The 22,238-nt window shown below is 36.7% G+C and overlaps 1 protein-coding gene across 2 annotated transcripts in view; it reads right to left on the minus strand.

Moving 5' to 3' along the window:
• Positions 1–22,238, minus strand: part of PLXDC2 (plexin domain containing 2) — a 266,388-nt gene that overhangs the window by 126,221 nt on the left and 117,929 nt on the right. For both annotated transcript variants that reach the window (XM_082754190.1, XM_082754189.1), the window contains exon 2: positions 12,648–12,847. In XM_082754190.1, coding sequence (XP_082610316.1) covers positions 12,648–12,847 — 200 coding nt within the window. The remainder of the gene's footprint in view (positions 1–12,647; positions 12,848–22,238) is intronic.

Consider the following 22,238-nt stretch of genomic DNA (forward strand, 5'->3'; position numbering starts at 1 on the left):
CCTGTTATTAATCCAAAAAGCCGTTTAGTCTTTCCAGCTTTGTGAAAAGTCAGCTTGGAGCTGTTGCTTTTTTTCTTGATATTCAGCTGCTTTTGAAAGGAAGCTTCCCTCTTGGGGACAGCTATAAAACTGTCAGCCTATTTAGGGGTCATTACAACAGTCTTATAAAGCCCCTTGGACAGGCTTGTCATAAGAGACAAGCTTCAAAAGAGCAAAAGTCTCTACAACACCTTACTTAAGAGATGAAAAATAAAAAATAAAAAAATAAAAAGTAATGCAAAAAAAACAATTACAGTAGGCAAATGCTTATTGAGCAGTTTTGTTTCCAATTTGCTGTAGCAGATCATTGAGAAATTCTCAAAATAAAACTTTAGTAACTGCTATGTACCATCCCCTCCACTGAAAAGAAAATAATAGAAACCATTTTAATAAAATGAGTGTAAAAACACCTACCAACAATTTGGTTTTGGTAATTATGAAACATGATATAGTTTATTTACTCATTTTTAGATATACATAAACAACTAATGTGTTCATAAAACTAGAATTATAAAAGTGATCATAAATGTTAACATTCTAAAAATGATCATAAATATTTAAAAAAAACACTCAGTGCCAGGCCTAGACTACAGCACTTCAGTGGTTACAGTCCCATGCCTGTCACCAACCCCATTCGATGAGCCTCTGCTCATGACTCCAGATAGTGCTATAATATTTTTTTTTTCAAGTAAGTTTTTAAAGATATAGTATTTTAGTCTTTTAAAGGTTCTCTCTTTGTGTGTGTGTGTGTGTGTGTGTGTAATATTAACCAACAACATATTTTTAAATGCATATACTCTTACATATCTTTTTATTTTATGTAGATCCAGACATTACAGCAACTTTAAACTCTCCCTAGCCTATTTCTTCCTCTGGTGCATGTTCAGAAGTAAGATCTCACCCTTGTCTCCCATCCCTTGTTCCTTCTCAACTGCAAGAGATGACAAGAAAATAGAACTGCCAAGACCCAGTAGCCCTGAAACGTCACAGGAGGAGGTAGGACCTAAATCAAGGTGAACAGTGTTACGGTTCTGGACAATTAAGTTAATAGTACTGGATGTAGATTCTAGTTGATCAGAACTTTATGTAGGGCAACAAAGCAAGCTGCCTCCACACTCACTCATGTATGCTGTAATTCCTGAACAGCTAATAACATGTCTTAGGGATCTGTCAAGGCTCACAGCTGAAATCATAAAGCAGTAAGTAGTAAGAACATGTATGACTGATATTAAGTCGATACAGGCAGGAACGTGCACTTATTAAAACAATATTTATTTTTTTCCCGTAAAAGTGAAAAAAAGAATAATAATTAAAAAAAAAAAAAAAGATAAGGTAGGGAGAAAGCCTAATTTGAAGCTTTTAAGGGTTTCTTACATTCATTTCATTCAGCACCAACCTTTGTGGAAGCCATGCTGTTCAGCTCAGCTGTGTGCTGTTCAGCATACAGCCAGACAGCAGTATGCTCATCACAGAGACTGGGAGTTAAAGGACAAACTGTATCACCACGGTTTCTCTCAAGCACACCGAGTTTCAACAGATTGAAAACAAGACTGGAAGTCAATTTAAGTTACTTTCTAGGTTAGCTCTCACATACAACACAATTGAATCTTCAGTTACTAAAACATAGGGCTAGGTGAAATCCACAAAAATACACAAAATTTCAAAATTACCATTCATGTTTTAGAGAGCAAAATAGTGGTATTAAAATGTTTAAGCTGTTGCCCCAGTTTCTACTGCTCTTGCAATTTGCTTTGGAAAGTATATGCCTGTTGCTTTATTCACATGCCTTTTTCTATATATACAGGATATTCCATATAGCAACGTAGAAAGAATTCAAATATATGGTTCTAACAGCTGTTCTCACCAGCCACAATTCTTCAAAACTCAGTCACAGAAATGATGCTTTATCTGATTGTGCAGTGATGGTCAAAACACAACAAAACAAAATTCTCTCTTGGGAGCTCTCTAATATAAATGCCCCAACAGTAAGAAAGCATATTTAAATCAAGATGCTTGATAGACAGGTAATTCCAAATCACTCCCTTTGCAAAACATCAAGATACAAGGAAGCTTTCTGCAGGACCTGGGCTATTGTTATTTTCGGGGGGGGGGGGGGGATGCTCTGAGAACTTTGCAACTACCCAGGCAAGATCAAGATGCTAAATATCTTTCCTCTTCTGTCTCTGAAAATATATACCGCCTTCATATTTACTCACTGTCCAGCTGTTCCAATATTAATAAATATTTCAAAATGTTATTAACACAGGATTTTCTTTCAATAGATTTTTTTTTTTTTTCTCGTGTGGGTGTCATTTCCAACTCTATTTTGCTCTTTAAGAGTAAACTGATTCAACTTCCCTCCCCCCTCTTAAATCACAAGATTTTTCTTTTTTTTTTTTTTTTTTTTTTTTGGGGGGGGGAGGAGGTGGTGGTGGGAGGAGTCTTAACATTTGACCAGAAATGTGTGATATTTAATTTGCTTGATATAATTTGTTGTTGATAGATCTGTAAAAAACAAGCAAACAAGCAAACAAAATATTTTATCAAAATAATCTAACTTCAGATTTCAATAAATAAATGGGTAGCTGAGCAGGGTGGTGTTCAGCTGAGAGGCTAAATATTTCACTACAGGTGTGCCCATAAAAGATAGGTTTCTAAGCTCTTGCTTTTAGCACTGCAGACCTATTAAAAGTTGTCAGTGCAGGTTTGTCTGCTCAGCTCACCATACTTTCAGGTCTACTTTAGAGCAAGCTCAAGAAACACCTGCATGTACTGACCAGGGCTGAGATGAAGTTGCCTGAGCATAGAAGAAACTCGGGACCATTCGAGTCTTGCAGATACAGTCCAACACATATTAGGATAACTGTATCCTATATTAGAAGCAAGAGACCAACCAGCATAACCACACTGCCAAAAGTATTACCAGACACTTACAGCTAGGCAGCTGAATTTCACCTTAAATTCCCACAGTCTGTGATAAGACTAAATGATAAGATCAAACTTTCTGCTTCCACTGAAAAACAAATAAACCCTTTTGTCACGTCTTATCACTATATTAGTATAACTGTAGTCCAGATGTATAGCACAGGAATTAAATTTTCAATAGAGTGAGAATTCACAAGCTAAGATGCTATTCATCTGCATAGTCATCAATTGTATACCTAAGAACTGGGTTTTCATTTTCTAAACAAGTAAGGAACTTTGAGGCACTTGCTTATAACTATGAAGGGAAGATGTTTCAAACATCCTTACCAAACTCGTTAAAAAACATTCAGTTATACTCTGCAGTAAGCACCAGCCAGACTGCTGATGTGTGGAAGTGGCATTGATAGCCTGCTCCTGCAAACAGCTAAACTTAGTGGCAGCACCTGGGGGACAGATTCTGCCTGTTCTGGCACTGGAATTCACTTTTCCTCTCACACACCAAGTAAGATGCACCACACACCTGAGGTAAGAAGAATGCAAGAAAGCAACTTGCTTTGCTGTCTGTACTGAAGTAAAAAGGGAATACCTATGTGAGATCACAGCATTTTATCTCTCATGGCATTTTACAGCTCTGTTTTTATGAAATCAGACAGATAGGATTTCCTTCTGCAAGTTTTCCCCCTTCCTACTTGCATTATCAAAGGTTACTGTAAGAGCAATGTTTTCAATTATTGAAAAAATTTTCATAGGAACTTTTAAAAAATCATGCAGCTTGATACAAATGGATGAAACAAAACTCCGGTAACCCTGACACATCTTTTTGAAGGACAAATGCACAGTTTATAAACATAACTTTCTTACCACCAATCCTCCGCTTGATATGAATTTTGAGCTTTGCTTTGGTTTATTTATTTATTTATTTATTTATTTATTTTTAAGAAGGAATCCATCTAACTCATTCATACACAATGAAGGGAGGCCATTGCCTTCCTGATATATGCTGAAAGCTCTCGTTACAATTACTGTAATTTACACACAGTCAGGGGAAGTGTCTGACCAAATTTGAAATGATGTACCATTCCGCTTACATGCCACGTGGTTACTGTTTTGGGATAACAGATAATTGACTCTCTCATATAACAAAAACATGAAAGACTTTCAGAGCAGTACAGAGTAATCCATCAATGTCAGCAGGATTCCTAAAGCTTTGAAAATCTATCCCTAAGGACTGCTGTTATCCAAACTGGAATTGCATGGCTTACTGTAACAACTTTTTACTTACCTACACAAATTCCCCTACACTAACAACTCAGTAATGTATTTGCCCTCATGACCTGCTCCAGACTAGGTACAGAGAAATATATATACATATATATAGGTAGCTATATTTGCTACATGTTGTATATACACATCAGGGCTGTTTGTTTTGTAGAGGTTGAAATGAACATTGCCCTCTACTTTTTGTTTTTTGCATGACTGGATTGATACAACCCCTCTCCAACCCCCCAACCCCTACACAATCCCTCCCTCTCTGACACCAATTTTTTATTTATTTTTATATTTGTCACCTCCTTCATGAAGGCACTCCAAGATGAAGATAGTCAGAAAGGAAGTGACTGGGGAGTCATAGTGTTCACAGCTACACTAATACTCAGCTTCCACTAGCTGCACATGTTTTCACCCAACTTCTGTAAGCAAGGTCTGAGGTGTATGTCTGAAATAATAAACCCAGGAAAAAAAAAAAAAAAAAAAAAGGTTCTGTTCACACCTCTATAAACTCTTTTCAGTCATGAGCTCAGTGATTCTAGAGTCATTGTAATGTGGTTTAGGAACTTGGAGATTAAGAAAGATGTGGAAATGTAAAATATTATCATCAAGAAAGTTCAAAGGCAGATCCCATTACATTTCAAATCCCATCTCCTTTCTTAGTGTAAAAATTCATTATCATCAGCATGCTAAACTAAATACCTCATGTGCCAATATAGCTAAGCATATGGAAATGAACCCAGGATTACCATGCAGAACTGTGAATTCTCTTACTTGGGAGTGGGGAAACTTCTTTCAATTTCTCTCCTTTTTTTTTCCCTCCTTGGAAGTTTAAAACAAATAGAGAATTAATCTTCTCTCCAGTCTTAATCTTTTTATTTTTCAGCTATATCTGAATTAGTAGTAGAATCATTACCTCTTGAGTTAAGATTGAGAATAATGAAAATGTTGATAAACTCATTTCATCAACACTTCTTTCAGGGTTGGTAATGAATTCAGTCTAGCAAGACTGTAGCAAGATCCAGTATGTGTAAGTGCCAAGACTGCCTTGATGTAAGCAAGTAATTAATAAATTCCATTAAATAATAATAATAATAATAATAATAATAATAATAATAATAATAATAATAATAATAATAATAATAATAATAATAATAAAGACATTTTTGGTTAGTTTAGCCTTTTGCAGCTGAAAGTAAACAAGACGGTGACATATTGGTCTGCTGGCTAGCTAGAAAGTATGATATCACTGGTGGAAAACTCAGCTGAACAAGTGGAAGTGGAAAAAGGTGCGAGATACATCTCAAATGCTGTAGAACCTGATATAAGGTTATATAATAACCATTACACACCACAGTATTCAAGGTGTCACCCAGAGTACTGTGTGCAGTTCTGGACACCACAGTACAAAAAGGATGTGAACCTGTTGGACAGTGTCCAGAGTAGGGCTACAAAGATGGTGAAGGCCCTTGAAGGGAAGATGTATGAGGAGCGGCTGAGGTTATTTGGCCTGTTCAGACTGGAAAAGAGGAGGCTGAAGGGAGACCTCAATCTACAGATTCCTCACGAGTGGGAGTGAAGGGGCAGGTGCCGATCTATTCTCTTTAGTCACCAGTGATAGGACCCATGGGAATGGTGTCAAGCTGGAAGTGGGGAGGTTCAGGCCAGATATCGGAAGGAGGTTCTTAACTGAGAGGGTTGTTGTGCACTGGACCAGGCTCCCCAGACTTAAGTATCTCCTGTAGATTGCGATGAAGAAAGAGAACATGAAATCTCATTAAACTTACATGATTACAAGGACTTTTTCTTAACTCCAATACAATCTTCACAGTATATTGGAGGGACAGCATTTTTGTAGATCTAGCCACACTGGTCTTTATTTCTAAATCCTTCAGAGATAACTGGCATTAAACCATGATGATGATGGAAAAATATGCATAAAAAGAATGAAACTGAGGCAGATTTAAACAAACTAACAACTCACTATGTGACTGATATTGTTTAATTTCGAGGCTTCACACAGTTATGCATGGACAAGTTTTTCTACTTTAAGTATAGATCAGTAATTCCAGGAATGCCTTATCATTCGTCCAGCTGAGTGGAATTTAATCTTAACCATTTTTTTCCCTTGCTCAGACTTACAGTAAGAACAGAGCAGTGGGCATGCTGACACTGACTTTCAGTAGCTGAGAGCAATTGCTCTCAAATCCAAAGGGTTGTTAAATTCAATCCCTTCTGTTTGTTTTGCCATTCAGAATCAGACAACTTTGCTGCCATGAGTGACTAAGACTGATAAGGGAGAAGACTCTTTTTGGACAGAAACCCTGGGAGAAAATGCAAAATTCAGTAGAAGACTGCTACCAGTAGGAAATCCACCAGTGCTGATCTGACAGGGGGAAGATGCTTTCTAGGTCTATACTACCAGGATTGCTAAAAATTTACATTTCAAAAAATATCCAGCAAAACTAAAGAAAGGAGAGAAAAAGAAGAGTGTCTCCAGCTAGCAACAACTCTATTTTAGTTAAAATAAATTCCTGGAGCAGGAGATATCAACAACAGGCACAGGAATAAATAAGTAACTTCAGTACCAAAAAATACAATAATTTTTGCACTGAAATAGATTTCCTATGATCACTAGTACCATGCTAAGGGATGGGGTGGGCATGGGGAAAGTGAGACACAGCTGAGCTTCATTTTACTTACTATGACCAATGTGTTGTTTCTTGCTTGGAAATGAATCTTTTTCTGTCTTACAGATGCTTACAGATTCATTCTATTATAAAACTTTACATAAAAAATTATGTTTTTCCTCAAAATTTTCATGCTGCAAAGCAATAAAACCTTACTGTAAGTGTAGCTATACTCAACCCTGAATTTGCTTTAATCTATTATTTTATTTCAGGGTTTCTTTTTATGGTATTTAAAGTTTGTGAAAGAGTTTTGTTCTGATGTTATATCTCCATACAATGGCAACAAGTTATAAAGTAAGTCATGTCCCATACTTAATTTGCAAAGTTTGTCATTTTCTGCTAACACCAATGCAAGCTTACAGTTGGTTCCATTTCAAATTCTCTGTATTTTACTTCTCAGTGTTGTACAATTCACTGGGGGTTAAGCCATCACAAGGATCAGGGAAATGGAACAGTGAAGCAAGTTGCTTAGAATTTTTTTTTTTTATAAAGTCAGCAGCCAGAGCTGCTTTGTGGATGATCTGGAATAAAGAGACAAATAGAAAAACAGGAGGAGAATAACCTCTGTACAGAGCTCTACATTGCCATAATTACAGGACATCGCTTAGAAAAAGACACACATTTTAAACTTTGAAAAAAAATACGCTACATGTGTGATGCACAATTATATATTAATGTATTATTAAGCCTTTAAAAAAAGGCTTATTTTCCAGTGCCCTTTGACCATGCCTACATTAGCAAGCAATATGGCAAAACAATAAAGCATTTGCAGACACCTTGGTACTGGGAACCTGACATCCATCCTAGATGCACTTCAGAGATCAGATCCTTTTCCAGTAAATGCGAAAGAGCAACAGGCAGCAAGAACTCTGCTACCTGCCTTCATTACCTTTATGGCTAGAGTGCTTTGGGGGTCAACACAAACATCAAAACATGACCATTAATCTAAGTTTATTTTCACAATGTTAATACATGTAGAGTCAATTGCTTAATATCAGAGTTATTACAAAGTATATTTTTCTTTTATTAGAATATGTGAAGAAGTATATTTATCCTAGTTATCTCCTTGTTTGTAAGATGTCAAACTAGACATAGTCATTGAGATCTATTTTCATGCTCATTAATTTTTCAAGGACATACAGTGATTACAGTAACAAATTTTACTCTATGCATTACATTTCCCAGGCTCTATTTAAGGTAAATAAAAAGGCACTTCTGATTTTCCTGAGAACAATAAACAAAAGAGGTAGTTTACTTAACAAAACACCAAAATAAATTGTGATTTTTTTTTAAACACAAACTAAACAAAAACAACAAAACAAACCCACACTCCCAAGACCAGAAAGAAGAATTCCCAAAAAAGACTGGAGGAGAGAGAGAAAGTAGTAAGTTACGAGTGGCAAATGTGCTGTGAAGCTAGACTTGTACATAAGGTTATGGAATCCCAGAAATTTAAGAAATAATCTCTTTTGAAAGAATTGTTGATATAAATGACATAATTTCTGAATGTCCCACTTGATAACTCAAATTTGCCTCACAATAATCCCTGTCTTTAATGTCTCCATAACTATTGTGCTGTGCACATTTCTGCTCTCAGTCTGGTACCTGCAGGACTTCTGAGCTGCCCAGTCCTGATCACTGGTCAGTTAGAAGATACATCTATCTTCTGTGTGGTGCTTCCAATCTCAAAAAAACTCCTTGCCTTAGTTGGTAAGCTTCTGAAAGTCTCCAAGTTATTTCAAATAGAAGATCTGTAGTTTGGTTTTTGGATCTTTGGGAGGAAAACTTCCATTTTATCAAATTCTTTTGAATTTTCCACTATGAACTAACTTTTTATAAACATCATTTACAACAGAAAAGTCTCCCTAGGAAAACAAAAGGTTAAATCCTTAATTACAAAATGGGAAGACAGTCTACAGAGAAAAACCTGAAAAGAATGTGAAAAGTTAAATTATACTAATCACTCTTCTTTTTTTGTTTCAGTTGTCACTTCATATTTCTCTTAGATATGCCTTAACCATAGATGCTCCTATTTTCAAAGTGAGGCTTTCTTTCATTAGCCACAGGACCAAGAAGACAGTTTGCAAAATTCTGTCTTTTCAGAGATGACCTCTGCAGTAGATTTAGACTGCTGACATGTAATTTCCACCCACTTACTTTGGGGATTTCTCTAAGGCTGTAACATTTGTGACCATCTGTACGAGATGGAATCTCACCCTTTTCACATCTATTAATATAATTCATTCATTTATTAATTCATTCATTCTAGCTATATTAGGTAAAAGAGATATAATCTTAGTAAAACATCTACTGACTTTGGAAACAAAGACTTACACATTCTCCTTAGGATCTAAAGTGCAAATTGCAAAGAAAGCAAATAGGACCAACCTCCATTCTTGTGAACTATTATATCTAAAAGTCCCTAACTGGCACATCATAACAGCCCTACTAAACTTAGAGGAAAAAATAACACTTTCATATCGTCATACTCTTCTATAATGTGTTTATGATATGCATTTATTCTACATTAATACTACTCTATAAACACCAGCTTGCTGTTAGTGAAAGACCATGCATGCTATACATGTACATAGAAAATCTACTGTGCAGTAGAAACTTGTTCTTGCTGCCCTTTGCCTTTCTCTTGTCATTGCCAGTTTTGGAGGTTTGTGCTGCCACCATGCTTCATCTGTGGCCCACACAATTCCTATTCTTCAGCAATACAACAGATCCTGGGGAAGGTCTCACCACCTCCTTCCCAAGGCCTTGCCCATTTCCAAAACTCCTGCACATCAAACAGCTATAGCCACTGATTTTGATAGTATGTTCAGTATAGTTCAACTTTCAGAGAATCTGGTTCTAGAGAACATATTTATTCAAGAAAGCTAAATATATGCATCATTTTGTACAATATCCTTCTTGAATCACAGTATCAAACAAATGGATTAGGCAAAACAGAGCTGTGAAGAGAGTGAATATCTCCAGGTCTCTAGCCATTGGACCAAACATATATAATCTCTGAAGAGAATTTACCCATTTATCATCCTTGCACACATAGGCTGATCAACCTGGATACTGCAAAGATGTGATTTACAATGCACTTTCTTGAGGCTGCTTTTGAAGGCTTTCTTGAGGCTGCTTTTGAAGAACTTCATGTTCCAATGAAGTTGATCTTAAAATACTCCACGGATTACAGCTGATGGGAAACGTGGAATAGTACTACTGTACTACTGTGAAGTTATAGAAAAAAAAATCCTAATTTTTCCAAGGAAAAAACAAAAAAACCTCACTGCCTTAAAACATAAAGAAAAGCCAATGGAAATGATCTGTCCGCCACACACACAGATTTTATCATTTTCCACATTATAACTATAGATTCAATCACACAGAAAATATTTTGAGTTATTTTTAGATAGAAAGCAGAAATTAATTGCCATTATTATTATTATTATTATTATTATTATTATTATTATTATTATTATTATTATTATTATTATTATTATTATTTCATGTGGATATAAAGTAAAATCATCAGTATAAGGAAGAATATAACAATATCAAATGAAAATGATAGATATGTTCATCAACATTAGGCTTTCAGCAAAAGAAGTCTTCCACACATTCATGGTAAATATACAGAATAATTCAGAGAAACAGTATCTGTGATGAAGGAATGCTGTAATACTGTAGTGTCATTAAATATGAGTGGCAGGAATTACTCATTCTCTGGATTTACTTCAACAAGAACTGAAACACATAAAGAAGAAATGTTACAAAAATCAATATGCTCTCCAGCACTACCGATAAGCTCCTAAGCTGCAGAAGACTGCAACATACGGATTCTTCCACTTTGAATTTCTGTTGTACACTGTACTTCCTCTATTAAGCCCATTTATTTTATTTTATTTATTTATTTGTAAAGTGCCTGTGTATTGTAGAAGGGATTTACAACAGAATCTGATAATGTGTGAAAACACAATTCAGTTATTTTATCATGCTGGGAAGACTAGAAGAAGAAAAGGATGTGAGAGAGCATAGAACCTGAATTTAATAAACTCAGTAGGGGTGATGTACTTTTGAGGTTAAGACACTGTAGTGTTATTAATCTGTCAGGAAAGACAGCTCTAGAAAAAATACCATTTAATGCATGTCCATTCTTCTCCTGAATGTTGCCAAACATGAGTACTAGTGGGGGAGCTCTGACCCATTTAATTTTGTATGAGCTTTGGAACTCAACAGACCAGAAAAGCAAGTGATAAGGATCTACATAAGGATCTACATACGAGCCATGAAAAGATCAGCTACAAAAACTTTCTTGTACCTGAGACATCTTCCACTTTACCTGCTAAAATAATTGAAAACAGGATTGAACTGGGTTGTGCCAGAATGAGTTGCTACAAGTATGGCCAGATGAGGATTGCAGTGGGCAAAAAGAAAATCATAAAACCAACATGCAATTCATAAATGTCTTATACCAACTAGTGACTTCCATGTTTATGCAAGGGAAAGAAAAATAGTACTGTGTAAACTGAGAATCTTAAAAAAAAAAAGCAAAACACACATACACAAAAACAAACAAACAAACAAACAACACACCACAAAACACACCTTCACAGTTTTCTGAAAGGCATTGTTATTTTTGACTCGTTAATGTCTCTATTGTCTCTATGGACAGTGTTTTTATTGCTTTGCATCTGTTATTGAGTAAGATAATAACAGAACTAAAAGCTATTCTGTTTGTCTGAGAATGAACTCCTCAGAAATGAAAAAATAAATCACACTGATGTTTTGCAAGAAAAAAATATAGACTGAAATATTAAGTATATTTAACAAGTGTATTTTGTTGAAAAACGTGATGTAGATTTTTACTAATAAGTAACCTCCAAATCTAACACTTTTTTAAAATCAGCAATAATTTAATAATTATATACATTAGCACTTACTATTTTTATATAAAGACAAAATCAATTCAGCCACTGCATTTTTATAAAAATATTAAAAAAAAAAAGAGCAGTATTCCCACAAATCTTTGTAGATAGAGATATTTTGCACCAGTCAGTTCTAGTGTAGGGTCTGAAGTTACTCATGGGCAACTTCTGCTGTCTCTACACTACTGAGAGCAGCTTTAAATAAACAGCTGGATTTTATTTGGATTTACATAGTATATGGAACAAGGATAATCTGGAAGTTAAAGTTTTTAAACAAGCAATCATAGGTTAAATGAAATCCTAAAGCAGATTAATTTCATCCATGTTATTATTTTCTGGAAGATAAACTAACTATATAGGAAAACACTTTCAATATCCAACACAGAATCTTTCCAGTTCTTTCCCCCTCCATTTCTGTTATCAGCCTGCATAAAGACAATACAAAATCTCACAGATGGAGGTGTTTACCCAAATTTTTAAGAAATTTTCAACATTTTTTTTTAATACTACTTTTTTTTTTTTTTTTTTTTTTCCAGTTAACCAGCAAGAACCAACAAGACTTCCCAAGACTGTTTTTCAGAGAGAGACTTCCTCAAGAAACTCTTCAAAAGTCAGACATATTCCAACCTTAGGGCAGGAGAAAGAGCTGGTTTCCACGTGCTAACAGGGTCACAAATACAACCACGAGACTCTTTTCTCCTGGCAATGTTTGAGTACACCGAAGTGCCCATCTTCTTTTTTGACTTATTCCCCCATTCAATAAAAAATTGAATGAAAAGTAGATGGAACAAAAATCTACCTCAATCTGGGTGGTGTTGTCATGTCCCTCATCAAGAAGTAGATCTGTGAAACCCGCTGGCTCAGAGGAATCCTGCCCCATGCTGGCTCTGTTAGTGTCGACTGATTTGAGAGATTCAGAGTGCCTTCTCCACCTGTGGCTGCTTACTTGCACATTTTCCTCCACTCGAGGGAAGCTCTGAACAACTTCATAAAACACACCTATTTGAAAAACAAAACAAAACAATAAACAGAAAACCAGGATTACAAATCAGCTTGAACTGTGCTTTACTGACCATAATCTAAAACCTAATAATAGCAATCTTTTTATAGATGTTTTGAACTACTCTATAGAATAGGCAGTTATAGCTATGATAAAAACAAAACAAAACAACAAAAAAGTTTTTAAAAAATAGATAACAAGTTATACTTCAACAAAACGCAATTATTTGGACTAAGTTTTGTAGAGTCCTCTAAACATCCCAAATGTTTTATTTTCCCACTTATTTTATGCCTGGGAAACATTTTTCATAATACATTTGAAACGTCAACACTTGTCTACCTATACATATCACTTTTCTTAATAAAACAAATCAAAGAATAAAAGAATTAATCATCTAACAAAAACTGATGCCCAAAGTAGAGATACATACTTAGCTACTGATTTTATGTGGAAATAGCTTTGAAGCCATGGTGATAGGCAGCCAAATAAACACTCTGAGAGGCCTGAAATTCCCAGAAACAACTGTTCCAGGTTAAAAATAAAGCTGTCCCGTTACGTGATATTGATAAATGTGAACGATGTATGAAGTCTGCAGACACCTACTATGCTTGCTGCAGTGTGAGCAGACCTGAGTGATGTGTTTTATGTATTACTTTTGCATTTTATTCACACTCATTCACAATTTTTTCATTTTAATATAACTATGACCAAGACAAAATCCTAAATTCTTAAGCAGTTTCCAGTTTACCAAAACTAAACGCCAATCAAAGTATTCTTGAAAGCAGCCCTGAGGAGAAGGACCTGGTAGATGAGAAGTTCATCATGAGCCGTCAACGTGTGCTTTCAGCCCAGAAAGCCAGCTGGATCCTGGGTTGCATCAAAAACAGAATGGCCAGCACGGTGAGGGGATTCTCCCCCTCTACTCTGCTGTTGTGAGACCACACCTAGAGTCCTGCATTCAACTTTGTGAACCCCAGCACAAGAAGGACATGAATGTATTAAATGATTGAATAGGAGGGCCATGATCACCCGATCAGAGGGCTGGAGCACCTCTTCTATGAAGACAAGATGAGGTAGTTGGGGTTGGTCAGCCTGGAGAAGAGAAGGCTCCAGGGAGACCTTATAGCAGCCTTCTAGTACCTAAAGGGGGCCTACAGGAAAGATAAGGAAGGACTCATTGTCAGAGATTTTAGTGATAAGACAAGGAGTAACGTCTTTAAACTAAAAGAGGGTAGATTTAGTTTAGGTTTCAGGAAGAAATTCTTTACTAAGGTGGTGAGGCACTGCAACAGGCTGCCTTGAGAAGCTGTGGATGCCCCATCCCTGGAGGTATTCAAGGCCAGGTCGGATGGAGCTTTGAGCAGCCTGATCTAGTGAAAAGTATCCCTGCCCATGGCAGGGGGGTTGGAACTGGGTGATTTTTAAGGTCCCTTCCAACCCAAACCATTCTATGAGTCTATGATTCTATGATAGATTTTTGTTAATATATTTTTTAATGTATTTCAATTACCTTGATCAACACAGAGTACAGTAAGGCTCAAGTAATCTTGCATATTTTTCATTAAAAATCAGTTGTACTTTTCATACGGTGTTGTATGCTTTGAGCCAAAAAGGAGAAGAGGGATGCTCTCTGCTTTGCATATTGCAGGAGGAATGGAAAATTATTCAAAGAGAAGAATGGTGAGGTTCCAAATGAATTGTCAAGAGAAGTGGCAAATCAAAAGAATAAAACAAAATAAAAAAAGTGAAAAGATAGAATGGAAAATAATTTATTTGTAAAAATACTCCATTGCTTCTGTTTGACAGAATCTTATAAACAAAAGGCACTACTTCCAAGGTCTTTACTAAGCATCAATTACGCTGTGTAACTGCAGAAGAGATGGAAAAATAGAAAATTACCTACCAAAGCTTCAAATAAGAAGTAAGATTTTCCTGCATCATAGCTGGTATAGGGGTCATCAATACAGGTGAATCTGCTAGATGTTGTTCTTCACAGAGAAGAAAGAGTTACAGTATAGAGGCAATCTCTATTAGAATTTAGGCTCTGTATGATTCTTTTTTTTTTTTTTTTTTTTCTATTAGTTTGTTAAGAAATCTGCTAAACTTATTTTCCAAGCTATTTGACTATCCTCAGCCATACAGTGCTAAGGCACTTTGTGCCTTAATGAAACCAGAATTTAACAAAGATGCAAAAAAAGCAATCTCAAGCCGTAACTTTCCCTTAGACCCCAAGTATTCAGACTTTTTTTCTTTTAATCGATGGCTTTTTAAAACATGTTTCTTCACATTTCTTAAAAGGCTTAGAAGATTTCTTTTCAACAAATTGCCACCCTGATGCCTGTATCATCATGTAATCAGCTGCGAGATGCAGAGGGACAGCTCAGCAGATGAACTGAATCATTCCCCTGTGGTCCTTATCAACATCTATTCAAAGCTGCCCTCCCTGCTTCAATCTGGAGGGACTTGCCATGGTGTTATGGGGGCAAGGATGTCCAAAAGCTGACAAACTTGGAAATTTTACAGATAGGATTGTAGGTACATGCTTTCTATTTCTGATGCAGAACACCCAAGGCTTACTCCATGGAAGCAACATTTCCCCTCACAGAATGGCTGAGGGTGGAAAGAAACTCTAAAGATCATCTAGTCCAACCTGTGAAGCAGGATCACCTAGAGCACCTGGTGCAGGATGGCATCCAGGTGGACTTTGGATATCTCTGGAATAGGAAATTCCACAACCTCTCTGGGCAGCCTATTCCAGTGCTCTGTCACCCTCACAGTAAAGAAGAGCTCTCTCATATTCAGCCAGAACCTCCTGTGCTTCAGTTTGTGCCCATTGCCTTTCATCCTGTTGCTGGTCACAATTGAAAAGAGATTGGCTCCATGCTCTCGACACCCTTCCCTCAGGTATTTATACACATTAATAAGGTCTCCCTTCAGTTTTCTCTTTTCTAGACTAAACAGGCCCAGCTCTCTCAGCCTGTCCTCGTAAGACAGGTGCTCCAGTCCTCTAATCATCTTCACAGCCCTCCTCTGGACTTGCCCCAGTCGCTCCAAGTCCCTCTTGTACTGTGGAGCCCAGAACTGGACATAAAACTCCAGGTGTGGCCTTGCCAGGGCTGCATAGAGGGGGAGAAACACCTCCCTTGACCTGCTGGCAACACTCTTCCAAAAGCACCCCATGTTATATTGGCCTTCTTGGCCACAAGGGCACATTGCTGATTGATGGTCAGCCTGCTGCCAGGACACCCAGGTCTTTCTCTGCAGAGCTGCTCTCCAGCAGATCAGCCCCCACCCTGTAGTGGTGCTTGGGGTTATTCCTCCTTAGGTGCAGGACCCTGCACTTGCCCTTGCTGAGCTTCATGATATTCCTCTCAGCTCAACCCGCCAGCCTGCTGAGGTCCCTCTGAATGGCAGCACAGCTCTCTGGGGTATCAGCCACGCATCTGAGCTTTGTGTGATCAACAAATTGGCTGAGGGTGCACTCCGTTCCATAATCCAGGTTTCTAATGAACAGCACTGCACCCAGTGCTGACCCCTGGGGGACACCACTTGCTAGCAGCCTCCAACTAACTACACTGCACCACTAAGCTCAACACTGGGATCTCTGCCATCCGGCCAATTATCAATCCACCTCATTGTCCCCTCATCTAGGCCACACTTCCTGAGTTTTCCTATGAAGATGTTATGGGAGACAGTGTCCAAAGACTTGGATGTTATGGATGAGGATTTTATGGGAGAGACAGTGTCAAAAGCCTTGCTGAAGCCAAGGTAGATCACATCCACTGCTCTCCCCTCATCTACCCAGCTAGTCATCACATCATAGAAGGCTATCAGATTGGTTAAGCATGATTTCCCCTTGATGAATCCATGCTGACTACTCCTGATCACCTTCTTACCCTCCACATGCTTGGAGATGACCTCCAGGATGAGCTGTTCCATCACCTTTCCAGGGATGGAGGTGAGGCTGACTGGCCTGCAGTTGCCTTCTTGCCCTTCTTGAAGGCTGGCATGACACTGTCTTTCTTCCAGCTGTACTAAGTATTTTATAGCACATTTTTCCCTCCTGCCATACTACAAAATCTCATCATGTGCTGCAATGACCAGTGTGCATTAGATACCTACAAAGGTATCTTGGGCTACAGTGCATCTATATGTCTGCAGAACTGTGTTCCCTTCTGAAGCACCTTTTCTGACCAACCCTGATGGCTCTTAACCCACAATTCAGAGAGGGGCAAACAGTATATTAACCCTCGTTTTGCATTCCCACTGCAGACTACTCTTTTTATGGTCAACAACCAACATATTGAGAGAATTATCTAAATTAGAGGACAGGAAATGATAAAGTTAGGGGAGAGCCTATTCACCTCCGCATGAGTCTCATCCATAAAGGATGGAATTATACTTTGTTCTCCCACATCCTGAATAAAATTGAATGTGACTTCTAAGCTTTAAGTTGTAGTAACATAAACTGCTTTCTAAAATATTAACAATATAGCGCTGGAGAGAAGCATGAAATAAGTACATTGGGGTATTTACAGGGGCTTGGAAATTCTACACATTTATCTCATGTCAGTCCATAATTTTTTTATATAATATAATTGCATCAAGGCATCCTCAAAATTTGGCATCGGTCATTCCTCATTAGAGAAATTTTTTGATCACATCTGTGCATAGATTTTATCTTACTTCAATTGTTTTAAATATGTGATTTTTCTCTTGAAATATAGAAAATGTTCTAAATCATATTGTTGCCACACTATTACACTGATAAATTTATTGTAATAAATATAAAATAAATATTAACTAAAATAAATATTTTACAGGCACAAACTATACCAACATAAGGAAGTTCTATGTTCATCTGTGTCCAGAATACATTATATCCTTCTAAATTTACTAGTGGAAAGTATTAAAAGCACACACATAACATCTTGAGTTTAAAAACAATTTTTTTTCATCATTATCTGTGAAAGATTCTACCAGTGTTACCATTAGACAGTTAATTATCCCGGTCTGAGAGAGGGATTACTGAAGCTGCAACTATATGGATGTGTTTTCAGGCTGTGAAGGGAGAAACTTACTGCAGGATGCCTCCTCCTCTCTAAATTTTCTTTCCTCAAGCTTCTAGGATGAAAGGAGGCCTGGCCAGACCAGTTCTGATCCAGCACGTTACCTCAGTTTATCTTTACACACCTCTTATGCCGAAAATGTGACTTTTTTTTTTTTTTAAGTGAGTACAACATGGTGTTTTCTGTTACTTTTAAGTAAATTTAATTGAAATAAATAACGCATACACATTCTCAGATAATTGATAGATCAAATTCTAAGTGCAGGCAGCTCATGATAAAAACAAAACAAAACAAACAAAAAAACCAAAACACCACAACTAAAATTATAATCCTTTACAATTGTTAGAACTATTTCATGTTTCTGTTTCTGTTTGAAATCTCTATGTAGCTAATAAATCGCATAAAAGCTATTTTAGAGGAAATGTACCAAAGTATCTCTTATTTTTCTCTTGCTTTTCTCAAAGTATCTCTTATTTCTGAGATCTCAGAGCTTGCACCTAATTAACACAGGAGAACATGTCATTCAAATCAATTGGAAAGCAGCCAAAGGCTGTAGTACCTGATTAATAATAAAATTATAATATTGGCAAACATGGATGAATAGGAAGTTGTTCAGTCTTTATGAGCATAAACTCATAACTGTAATAAGCCTTCAAATCTGTTAAAATTGGAAGCACAGTTTTCAACATGGCCTGATATGGTTATGTGTCAATAACAGGAGTGCTAGTTATATTTAGTTCTGTACAAATATCTTGGTACCATGGTCTGTAGAGATGATACTGTATCATTGAATTTGGAAGCAGTGAAAATAAACTTCATAATGAGTATGTAATTAAACTGCTGTTTTGATTTTTAATTCAGCTCTTTTCCCTGAAGTTTTTGTGAAATTAGCAGTGAAAATCATTATGTCTGCAGCTCCATTTCCCTTGGGTTACATTAGGGTTAGTTCTGGAAGGACCTAAGCAGAATATTTAGAAAGAAAACTTAGGAAGGGGACTGTGGGCAAAATTACAGACAGATCTACTTCTGCTTACAACTAAGACAAAGGTTTCAAATTTTGCTCTGAACATGTTTACAGACTCACAGGAAAAAAGACATTTTAAAGATTTTCATAATTATTGCCTAAACCACCATGTACCTAGCATATTTGATTTGTCTACCTTAGCTTGCATGTTAATTTAACAATCTAACACGAGAGGGGACATGACTATGAAACCAGTATGTTCTTGTATATCAGGATCTGACTTTTGCGGCAGCTCTGCTACCCCAAGTTTATTTGTTTGTTTGTTTTTTTGTTTGTTTTTGGTGGGAAGATAAGTGTCCTTTACTAGAAAAATACTGTGAACTGCTTAATAGTTATATAATTAACATAAATCAATGCTGAAAGTTAACAACTGAGTAGCAGAGAAGTTTGTCTATATCAATATTGTGAATTTTGCAAGAAGTTCTTATGGATCAGAAGGATGGATTGGGATTTACATGGAAGACATTCTGAAAAAGAAGAGGCCACCAAACTGTGGTGGGGTAAGAGGGTCTTTGCTTTGCCATGCCTTTACACAAAAAGGGAGAAATTGTAAGTAAATAAAACCAAAATGAAATAGCAGAACTTGACAAGTGAGACAGCTTTGATTTAGTACGAAGTCTTGTCTGTATAAGGCTTTATTTAGAATGAAGATCCAGATCTCACTCTACAAGAAAAAGAAGCATTCAAAATTTTATGGACAGCAATGTCAATAAAAGGGAAAGAAAAGAAACCCTATTTCAAAAAAAAAAAAAAAAAAAAAAAGGCAAGTAGGTAAATAATCTGACACTTCCCCCCCCCCCCCCCCCCCCTTCCATGAGGTCAAACAAAGGTTTGTGGGATGTTTCAGCACATCAGAATTTCAGAATTGCATTCCTGGAAAACATGTGTTAATTACATTTCATGATTGCATGTATTTAGACCAACTCTGCAATTTGACTAATTTCATAAATGCACCATAATCAACAAGATTTTTTTTTTTGAAGAGCCCAGAAATACATATTGAAACCTCTATTCAACAGATTGCTTGCAAGATAAGTATCATTTTTCTAAATCTGCCACAGCCCAAATGCCAGCAAAATCAAATATCAAGTACACAGATTTATTCATCAAGGAATAAAAATGCCATCATACTTCTTTAAGTTAAGTAACTTTCTATAGCCTGTCTCATTAATCTATTTCTTCTGCAACCATTTTATTAGTACAGATAAGAAACCAACAAATTTTTCTGTAAGTTATGAAAACTGGAGGCATGAAGTTGCAGACTCCTCAAAACATGAACATTCCTCTAAAGCATACTCCAAGTAGAGTCTTCATATACTGAATGCACAGAATCACAGTAAAATCAATCACACTTCTTGTAAGAATTCCCAGTTTAAACTGCCTCTGCCTATGAACAGCTGTATAGTATAGAGACATTTTTCTGCAGCACCGGATTCATAGTACTGATTCCATCTTTCTGACTTTAATTTAGAAGAGAAATGAAAGCCACATTATGGCATTTTATTTTTAAAAGTTGGCTGAGACTGTTATGAGAATTTTAAAGTTATGTGCAAGAATGACACCGAGGGTGATTCTACTTTCACCAAGCAGGGGTGAGAAAAGAAGTCAGGGATTAATAGTAATAGAGTAGTGAATGGCAGACATGGATCACAGTGCTGAAATGACTGCTGTTGTATTGTGTGCTCCAAACAGCAAATAACACCTAAAATAATATCTCTTGAACTCTTACAACAAATAGCAACTAAAACCCATGTTGAATACAGCATTAGTATCAATAATAACAGGTACTATAGCAGGGAAATAACATACCGATAGTTTCCTTACACAAGTATTTTATCAATTATCTGAATTTAGACTTTTCCCTCTTCAAACTCGTTTTATTCAATAATTATTTTTCATCACTGTAATGGTCTCAAAGAGCACATAACAACACATCTAGAACTTTATCTTCATCACAAGTATAACTGCTTCAGTTTTGTTTTGTTGTTGTTGTTTGTTGTTTTTGTTGTTTCTTTGTGTTGTTTTGTTTTATTTTCCTTGTCTGATTTACTTTCATTTTTCAATTATTAACATATTCATACTGGTAATTAAAATGATATTGTTAAAGTCAGGGGTCTGAGTCCACTGGTAACAGTACTGTAACTCTGATTAATATATATAAACATAGAGGAAATCTTGTCTAATTTCAGCTTCATTCGTATTCTCCAGCTACATTAGCAAAACAACTTAAGATGCAGATCAAATTTATAAACCATCAGGTTATAGATTAACAATGTATTATATGGATTTGTTTTGCCACTTGTCATGTCAGTTCCACTCATAACAAGGACATAAATTTATTGATAACTGATAAACAGAACAAGAGAAAAGATAACAAGTGTCTGAGAGAAGGTTTATAGTCCAAATTTGAGATGCTGGGTAATGAGATAAGGGAGAGAGAATTTTGGCTAGCAAAAGGTCATCAGTCATCATGGGAAACCTAACCAGTATCAAGATTTTGAAGCCATTACAGGAAGAAGATTTTAAAGAAAAAAAGATACTATCATTTGATGTGTGCATTTTTTTCCTTCTATACTGAACACATTCTAGGCAGATTTTAAATTGTTTTCACAACTAGGTTTAAACAGTGACACATGAGTCTAGAGAATAACGATGGTAACCAGAATGGAAAATGTATAATGGTTAACAGCTCCTACATGTCTCATGCACATCTGCATCCTGCAGGAGCAGACACTTTATATTACTTTGGAACAGTAAAAGGTAATTACATTCATGCTAACGTGGTGTATAATCCTTTATTGAAACTTATTGCTTTCTGAGATAAGGAGACAAAATCACTTTGAAAAGAAACCACAGAAAATGAAGATGGACTTGACTGCCTCTGAAACCCTGCAGAGAAGGACTTGGAGGTGTTAGTGGATGAAAAACTGAACATGAGCCAGCAATGTGCACTTGCAGCCCAGAAAGCCAACTGTATCTTGGTTTGCAATCAAAAGAAGTGTGACCGATAAATTAAGGGAAGTGATCCTCCCCCTCTGCTCTGATCTTGTGAGACCACACCTGCACTACTGCATTCAGCCCTGGGGCCTCCAGCACAAGAAGGACATGCACGTATTAAATGAGTCAAGAGGAGGACCATGAAATGATTAGAGAGCTGGAGTACCTCTCCTATGAAGACAGGCTGAGAGAGCTGGGGATGTAAAGGCTGAAGAAGAGAAAGCTCATCTGAGGAGATCTTCAAAAGGCCTTCCAGTATCTAAAGGGGACCTACAGGAAAGCCAGGGACAGACTCTTCAT

Source organism: Aythya marila, assembly GCF_965140915.1.
Source record: "Aythya marila genome assembly, chromosome: 2".
NCBI classification, from domain to species: Eukaryota; Metazoa; Chordata; class Aves; order Anseriformes; family Anatidae; genus Aythya; species Aythya marila.